The 9,581-nt window shown below is 34.8% G+C and overlaps 1 protein-coding gene across 1 annotated transcript; it reads left to right on the top strand.

Annotated features, from left to right (window-relative positions):
* Positions 1-5,406: 5,406 nt before the first annotated feature.
* LOC110095781 (protein FAR1-RELATED SEQUENCE 5-like) lies at positions 5,407-8,103 on the top strand. Its single transcript, XM_020821453.2, has 3 exons — positions 5,407-5,488; positions 5,644-5,678; positions 5,761-8,103. The coding sequence occupies exons 1-3, from the start codon at positions 5,407-5,409 to the stop codon at positions 8,101-8,103; spliced, it is 2,460 nt and encodes an 819-aa protein (XP_020677112.2).
* Positions 8,104-9,581: the final 1,478 nt, after the last annotated feature.

The raw sequence follows: 9,581 nt of genomic DNA on the forward strand, positions 1-9,581 counted from the left end.
CATCATCATCATTATCATCATCATCTTTAGCATTACCATTGGTACAACCTATTCAAGGCATTAAAAGATCAAAATAAATACATAGTCCTTATTGAATGCCACTGTCTGCTCATTTATCACCATGAGAAAAATAAGTCTACGCTCAGATCCTTCATCAATGCTATGAGGCATACCAATTTTTTTAGGGTTTGTATTTGTAAAGTTTTACTATGCAAGTCTGTAAAGTTGTTGAAGGATTATGTCTATAATGTTCTACTATCATAATTAGTGCTCATCTTAGTTAGTTAATTTGATTCATTATATGTGTATTAAAATCTTCTGCGATGAAGAAATTATTTTGTGCAGGCATCAGACGGTCCATAGGCTAAACAAAATACACCACATCACTCAGTACGCAGCACCGGTGCCGAACAAAAAAGTGATGTGTCGCATTCTGATTGGTCTCCGGACGACGTTCGGTTTCCGCACAGAATAATTTTTATCTGTGATGAGCCATACAAGTAAGTTATTTATATTATGATTTTTTCTTAAGAGAAAATAAAAAAGTTAACTTTCTTAGAAATATATATATAATAATAATACATTGAACTTAAAAATTTTGCTTCTCATGTTAATACCTTTATTTTTAACAGTATTACTCAAAAATAGGAGAGCACAATAAGATCTCAATATATGTATATTATTATTATTTTTAATTTCAATGGTTTAATAGCAACATTGCATGATAGACAAATTTAATAGTTCATTTTAAAAATATAGGTATTGGCTTTATATATATATATATATATAAGTTTCACTAATATGTGTGTAAATCATCCAGATAATTTTTAGTACATTTCATGCTATTCAATATAATTGTTAAAAATGATAATATAATTTTTCTTTAACCTACATGATTCTTAAGATTTTTTCTTTCTTTCTTAAGCTTGCGTGCTTTTTTAAGCTAGCAACTAGGGGTCAAAAAATGATCTAACCCGCCAACCCGATCAGAACCTGACCATAAAAATTCGGGTTGGGATCATATATTCAAGTTGTTGGTGGGTTAGATTTGGGTTCACATTTGGCCTGCTTATTAAACGCGTTGGGTTCGAGCTGATCATATTTGAATCGTGTCAATTTTGAGTTCGACTCAAACCCGATCCGTTAACCCATTTTGACACCCCTACTAATAACAATAACAATAATAATCCTTTATGAACTACATTGGATCTATTACATGAATTTCATTTATTCATTGCCTAATGTTAAAGAGTTAAATTCTCATTTAAATCTAATAAAAAAGTATCATTTTTATTACTCTCTAATCAAATTTTTTTAATGCTTCGTTTGGGATAGTTTTCTTACAGTTTTTATTAGCAATTTTTTTCTTTTTTTTTTTTAATTTTGAACTAAAAAATTATTTTTATAAAGCAATATACAAGCTGTCCCAACGAAAACCAAATCTACTTCAACTTTTTTTAATACGGGCCAAATCTAATAGATCTACTCTCCCTTAGCGCTTTTTTTAACTTAAAGCCCATTTATTAACTAATAATGTTTCTTACTAGAGTTTTTAAGAAAAGGCTTCCCCATTCTTTTTATTCAGGTTTTTCAGCCTGAGGTGATTATTAGATGATAAAAAGATCGAAATAAATACAATTAGCCAGATGATGGTCATCAAAAATTATTTTGATCGAGCACAAATACTAATGTAGATTTGAATTAAAAACTTTCAAAATAAAATTAAGAATCATATGAATTATGATTTTAGCAATGTTAGTCATACTAAACATCTCAACGAGATGAACCGTCGACACAAAAAAAGATTCAATACTAGTCCAAAGAGCTCAAATCAAATATTTGAAGTGTATTTAAATGCTTCCAAATATTAATTGGATGGCCAATTGATCTTTAAAATTTGCATGCTTATAATTAAATCAAGCATCTCGATGAGACAAATCCAACGGGCCCAATATCACTAGATTATAACAACATTGATGAAATTAAATGCTAAATGAATGTCGTATGATCAATGAAATCAATATGGGTCATCCGATTGAGTGTTTTGAATTTTCTCTGTATTTTATGCGGCATGTTATGTCATTCTCAAAAGTTTATAAATAAATTGTCACTCTCTACTTAGGCCTTGAGATTCAAAAAAGCTTTGAGGCTTTAAGAACTTCAGAGCTCAACATGAGCACCATCATCTGGCTATTGTTTGATTTTTGCCATCAGACCCCTACCTAGCTAACATCGTTAAACCACCGCTCAGACATCATCGACTAACCACTGTCGCATGGTTACAATCCTCTAACCACAATTGATGGATTGTTGTTCTTGAACCACCCAACTACCATCCCTGAATCACCATATTACTCAAATACGATCCTCTAACTATCATAATCCAACTACAATACTCCAACCACCATCAATTGATTATGATGTTACAACTAGCGTTGCCTAACTACAATTCTTTAATTATTGTTGTCCAACTATGATCCTCTTGCCACATGATTATGATCCGTCTACTACCATTGCTCAACTAATGTCCTTTGACCCCTATCACCCAAGTATGGTTCTCCAATCTCTGCTATATCACAAATACTTTTTGAACACTATCACCCGACTAGGGTCCTCTGATAACATTAATCAACCATAGTCCGACCATTATTACTTAATTACGATCCTCCAACCATCATCGTCTAACGACAATCCCCAACTAACGTCACTCTACTATGATCCTATAACCAACATCACCTAACCAAAATCTTCCAACTATCATCTATAAACTATGGTCCATTTGTAACAATCCAAAAATGAAAAGTACTTTAAATATGAATTTTTAAATTTCTATTAGAATTAGAGCGGTTATGCTTTTGAGCGTTGAAGCAAAAAAAAAAGTCACTACGATGTTTGAGTCTCTGTTATACAGTAATTCTGAAATATATATGCAACGCTACGGTGCTAGGTCACTAACATTATATTTTATTCTAAATCTAAGCATTAAAGTAACCCAGCATCGTCGCTTCCACCATGTTCGACTATGGCTTGCTCAGAAAGGAAAGGTAGAAGGGAGAGGAAAACGAGAGAGAAAGTTGATTTTTTGGTTATTTTTGTCCTTCACGTTTGCTATAAAAAGTCCTTTGATCATTGTAAGTAAATATCCTCCCACTTCTATTTTTGATGATTTTTAATTTCTATGGATTTTATCTCTCATAAATTTGTCAAAATTGCATATATCATGATTTCGTAAGATTTTACCATGTAGCTTTTGATATGTTATATATGTGATCATTCTGAACAATATGATAAGATTATATTGCATTTTCACTGATTAAATTCCCTCTATGTAAAATTTGTGGGGAAAAGTGTATTGAAAATGAAGTAATAAAAGATGTATTGTGATTGATGTGAATGAATATAAGCACAATAATGATTATTTATCTATATTGTTGACCTTTATAAAGGACAAAGTGCTATGAGATGGGAGACACCACTTAAACTCTTAGGGGTTGACTCTCAATCCTTATCTATCTCGCAGCTGATTTTGACACTAATAATGATTATTGATTAGAAGTCATAAGAGGTTGGAGACTTATTGAGAGTTACAGTAGTCAGGGCAACTGATTCTTATAATTCAAGTAGAGTTAAAAGGAGTATACTGATTGAGAGTCATAAGAGACAACTGATTGTGAGTAATAAGTGCATGAATAAGATACATTCAAGATACTCTCATATGAATATTTTATAGAATACTGATTACTAATATTAATTATTATTGATACATATTAGTGAAAACATATATTGATTTCTGTTATTACTTATCGTTACTAAATACGAATATTGATATTGTTGTATAACTAATAGACATGTGAGGATGATTGAATGATATGATTGAATGATACGATTATATGATAAAGTTAAAATAATTGATTGATACATGTGTCCTATACATATAGCCTATATATTAATTTATAATTTTTTTATATGATTTACAACATATTATTTCTCTTTTGCCATGTATTGAGTTTATTCATAAGATTTTAATTATTTGTTGGGATTTCATGCTCATTATGTTGTTTAAATAATTTCGGGTAAAATTAAAGAGCCCATAACTTGAGTCTAGGTAGCAATGTTAATTTAGTTCTCTTTTGATTTTTTTGGTTTATTTGCCTTCTTTTATAGCTTATGAAAGCTATTGTGTATATTATTTTTTTATCATGGAGACGAAATGTAAATATTGACTACAATAATAATGTGAATGATATTTTCATTGTTTATTTATTTCATGTAATGCTTATTTCATGTAGTACAATTAATCAGCTCTAGATATCAAATGGGTTTGATTATAAATGACTATTGGTTATTGAAAAATAAGAAATAAATAAATCAATGAAAAAAAAAAAAACTAAGACATGACACTATCAACCACTCTTGCTTTACTACTATCCTTTGACATCTATGACCCAACTAAGTATTTAACTAATAATTTAATTAGTTTTACGTAATTATTAATATTTTAAATTATATATCAATTAAGTTATCCAACAATAGCTTAGAGGAGTCTAGGCTTTGCCTTTCCCTCTCTGACAAATTATTAGGTGTGAATACTGGACAGAGAATCATCTGGATTTCGTAACTATACTTTTAATTTGTTTTTACTATAGGTGATCGGACCTAATTAATTTCCAGACAGGCAAATTATTGCATTAGGTCACCGGACGCGGAGAATAGGTTCAGACGTCCAATAAAAATTTGTCACGTCACCTGCGCTTTTGACTGCGCTTTTAACTTGCACTTTAGTTGCGCTTTGACTGCATTTTATCTACGTTTTATCTGTGCTTTACCTGCACTTTTCCTGGCCCTTTGATGCACTAAATTTAAAATAATATTTTAATAATATCCTGACCTATCTCCGTCCGGACCGGATGCAATAATTTTCCCCTTAGACGATGTTCCCTTGCTGTTGGAGCGGAAGTTACGACATTTTTTTATCGGAAGCAATCAAGCAACAACGGGAACTCGTTTGCTGTGGACAAATTATTGCATCCGGTCACCTAACAGAGAGATCCGTTCACTGTTGAGAGAGAGAACGGATCTCTCTGTCGGTCACCGGATGCAATAATTTGCCCTTCACGAACTTTTATTGGGTGCGAAGTGCGGACGTAGCTCTGTGTATGCAAACAAGTAGTTTTGCGCCACGTGGAGCCCACCTTGACCCCACCGTAATGAGGAGATCGTGTGCTCTGTTAACCCGATAACACGAACCATCCGAACTACTTCAAAAAATGCGCGGTAAAAGCTAGGGTTATATTTGCTGGCGCGGTTTTTTTACCTCATTTAAAACTTTTTTTCTCGTAAAACCTGAAACCATAGAAAGCACGAGAAGAGCGAAAGGTCTGAGGTTTCTTGGCGTAAGGTCTGAAGATGGATTCTGTGCCGGAAGAGATGAACGACTGGTCGGAGATGGAAGGTTTTACGCAAGAGTCAGAGCTTAGAGGTGGAGATGGTTTGCAACAGAATACCCAACCAAACTTTGATATATTATCGATAAATATGATATGAAAGCCGTGACTTGTTTAGTATTTTAAAAAATTTGTATTGGTGAGAATATATGTATTGGTGGGTTGGCGGTACTGTTTAGTACCTTTTTTAAATGTTCAGTACCGCTAGGTATCAGTAGGTATCGGTCGGTACTGGTAGGTACCGGTAGGTACAAAAGTTATTTTGAAAATTTGTGTGTGTTTCCAATATTAAACTCTTCTTGGTTTTTGTTCGTAGGTTGTTTGTAATAGTGAGAAAGAGGCTTATGATATTTACTATCGATACGCGCATAGTGTTGGTTTTAGTGTTCGCAAAGATCATCACTGTTACTGGCCTAATTCGCGTAAGATACGGATGAAAGATTTTTTATATTCGAAAGCTGGTTTTAAGAAGGGCCTTGACCTGAATGCCAAATCGAAATACAGGAAAGCCAATACTAGGACTGGGTGTCCCGCGATGATTAGATTTTCAGTTGATCAAGAAGGGGAATGCAAGGTTAATAAATGTATTGAGAACCACAACCATGAGTTGGCAAGGCCTGAAGATCAACATTTATTGAGATCATGCAGGAAAATTACCGAAGAGAGAGCATTTGTTCTTAAATCTATGGCTGATGCTGGGATTAGAACCATTGATGCATTCACATACTTAGCTGATGAAGTTGGTGGGAGGGAGTATGTTGGTTTTTTAAGAAGAGATGCATATAACTTTGTTCAGAGAAACAGAAGATGCAAGATTGAGACTGGGGATAAAAATTCCCTAATAGAAATTTTTAAAAACCGAGCAAAAAATGATAACATGTTTGTGTGGGAAGTCCAATATGATGAGGAGGATAGATTGATGAATTTTTTCTGGGCTGATGGTGTGGGTAGAATAGACTATGACTGCTTTGGAGATATTATAATTTTTGATACCAGCTATAGACTGAACAAATACAATCTAGCTTGTGCACCTTTTGTTGGAGTTAATAACCATTGGCAGAATGTTCTTTTGGGGGTTGCATTTCTGTCTGAAGAAACAGTAGAATCATTTACATGGCTGTTTAGAACATTCTTGAGAGTAATGGGTGGTAAACATCCCATTACAATTTTTACTGACCAGGATCAGGCAATGTCTCATGCAATACAAATTGCATTTCCGCAAACACGCCATAGGCTTTGCCAATGGCACATCATGAAGAAGCTACCATCCAAGGTGCATTGTTACAACAGCAACAACAAGGTTAGAGGGTTGATTTATAAATGTTTCAGCAAGTGTGATTCAGAGGAAGAGTTTGAAAGCACTTGGACTGAAATGCTGAATGAAGGGGACCTTCATAGCCATGAGTGGTTGAAAGAGCTCCACAAAATAAGGCACAAGTGGTCCACAACATACAACAAGACTTGTTTTAACCTTGGTATTCTTTCAACACAGCGCAGTGAATCCACTAACAATGTGTGCCACGGCATTTCTAAGCCTACTAGCACCATCACTGAGTGTTTTTTGGGACTAGAGAAGGTGATGAAGACATGGCGTCGGAATGAAAAGGATGAAGACTTCAAATGTAGTCAGTCTGATGTTGTCCCTTTAGTGAAGAGTAGTCCAATTCTAAGGCAGGCCGCGCGTTTTTATTCGCGTAAATTGTATTCTTTCTTTGAGGAGGAGTTTTTACAAGGTGTTGGTGGAATGTGCATAACTCAAGCCTCAACTGACTTATCCACTTTTTTTGTCAAAACTGTTGAGAACATTGATCAGCCTCGCCACTGGACAGTTAATTTTGATGATGCGGAAGGTAGCATCGAATGCAGCTGTGGAAAATTTGGTATGATGGGGATACTTTGTTCTCACTACTTGAGAGTGATAAGGCGGCTTGATATAATTAATATACCTCCGAAATATCTACTCAAGAGATGGTCAGGTCGAGCAAGAAAGGACCTTTACTCTAACAGGCCATTGTCATCTATGGTAGCTACCGGATGCCCCTCGGATGGCATAGGAAGTATGATTTTCAAAAATTATTTTACTAGATTTGCATATCAAATTAGCAGTAGAGGGGAAGGGAATACTGAAGCAGAACAGTACATGATTGATGCAATGTATGAGATTGTTGAGAATGTGGATCTAATTTTAAATGCCAGCAAGGACTCAAACTTAGATACGAATTCAAGCATGCGAACTAAAATAAAAGATCCTATAAAGCGCAGACCCAAAGGAGTCTCAAATGCAAGGTTGAAGAGTTATTGGGAAAAAAGAAAGCCGAAGAGGAAGAAAGCTGAGGAACAACCTACACCTTCAACTCATCAGCCTACACCAGTGGAACATAGTAGTCAAGTTTATTTTGCAAATATACCAGAATACTACGCTTCAACTCAACAGCCTACACCAGCGGAACCTAGTAGCCAAGTTTCTTTTGCAAACATTCCAGATTATTTTGCTTCAACTCATCAGCAAACACATGTGGAACGTTTTGGTCATGTTCCCTTTTTGAAAATACCGGAATGCTTCACCGATGAGTGGCTTCTTCGTCGACCTACCAGTCAGCCCAACCCTAAATATTTAAACATGATGAATGAATTTATTGATGCTGAAAGGCTTGGATGAATATTAAGAATTTCGGATTTGTTTTTATTTGATTTCTATCACTATTGTAATTGATATCTTATTGTAGAAACTTTGACGTTTTTTTATCGGTACCGATCTGCTAAGTATCTGTCGGTACCTCTCGGTACCGATAGGTACCGGTCGGTATCGGTAGGTACTTTTAAGTAGTGGTACCGATCGATACCTCGGATTAGCGAGCAGTACAATTTGCTGGTGCTTGAACTTAACGTTGTTGTTGTAGGTTGATATTTACTATGTTTGTTAAAATTAAATTGGGCAGTTGTACTGTTGAAGGTATTTAAGATGGATGGTTGTGGTATTAACTGTGGTAGTTGAAATTTAAAGATATATAAGTTTAAGAATTCCATGGTTTTTTTTAATAGTTCTATCATGATTTATAAACTTCGATGGCCGGATGCCAAACTTCATCTCGGCTTGTCGATCAAGGAATTTGTCGAGTTAGCCACAATTAGAATGCATTACTGCGTGGATGTTGCTGCAGAATGTGAACTTAAACAGCAAGCAAGACGGAATGAAATATCTAGATGCTGTGTTCATACATGGCATGATCGTTGTGATAGTTTGCTTAAAGTGGCATGGAGGGAGGAGATTGCTGATCAGGTCAGTTCTTAAATTCTACGGGTTGGAAAGCTGTCCAAAAGATTTTTTTTGCAAATTATCATCACCTACCAAGTGTTAATTTCCTGCAGCAGCGTTATTATGAGCTGACTTGTGAAGGAAAATCAACAACCTCTGATTATGTGGTCAGACGAGCTTCTGATGTTGAGAATGTAATTATTTATCACCCGTGGGATCCAGCTGAAGATAGGTTTTTAATTGATTTGTATCATCAATTAAAAAATGAACGTGTTTACGGTCGCAAAAGAAAGATGTTTTTGGATATCAAAGACTGACAAGATTTACAGTTTGAGTTACTGACAGAATTTGGATGTTGTCCTACACAAACGCAACTCCAACAACATGTTCGCTATCTAGTTAAGAAGTAAAACAACTAAAATGTACTGACATATTTACCAATTAAGAACGTTCTATCTATTTACATTTTATAACGAGCAAGACTATCGTTTCAACGTGGAACATAACAACATAAATGCAAGTTCAGCTCTAAACTTAGGCATTTCAGCTTGCAAGTTCATCAGTAAATCCCATTTAACATCGTTAGGTTGAATAACATTTTCCATATATTTGCAAACGAACATCCCACAGTCGAAACCGTTGATTTGTGTTGGAATTCCCTCAGCATCCAGAACTTTCCAATATCTGATATCAGTTTGAAAGCAGCCCTGAGTTTCGTCGTGTAAGTGATTAATCTGCAATCATAGTTAAGTAAAATTAACGTTAATTTCACAATACGAATGTGTACAGCACATTTAAAATGTACAGCACCCGACTAACCACTAGTGGAAGCACAGCCCGATGCATGGGGTTAGGTAACGAATCAAAAAAATACCAAGTTG

This window comes from Dendrobium catenatum, unplaced genomic scaffold (genome assembly GCF_001605985.2).
Source record: "Dendrobium catenatum unplaced genomic scaffold, ASM160598v2 fragScaff_scaffold_390, whole genome shotgun sequence".
NCBI lineage: Eukaryota > Viridiplantae > Streptophyta > Magnoliopsida > Asparagales > Orchidaceae > Dendrobium > Dendrobium catenatum.

Coding starts and splice junctions, on each gene's coding strand:
- LOC110095781 (XM_020821453.2), top strand. CDS start 5,407: ATGGATTCTGTGCCGGAAGAGATGAACGACTGGTCGGAGATGGAAGGT. Junction 5,489..5,643: donor AGAGCTTAGAGGTGGAGATG/GTTTGCAACAGA, acceptor TTAAATGTTCAG/TACCGCTAGGTATCAGTAGG. Junction 5,679..5,760: donor GTAGGTATCGGTCGGTACTG/GTAGGTACCGGT, acceptor TTTTGTTCGTAG/GTTGTTTGTAATAGTGAGAA.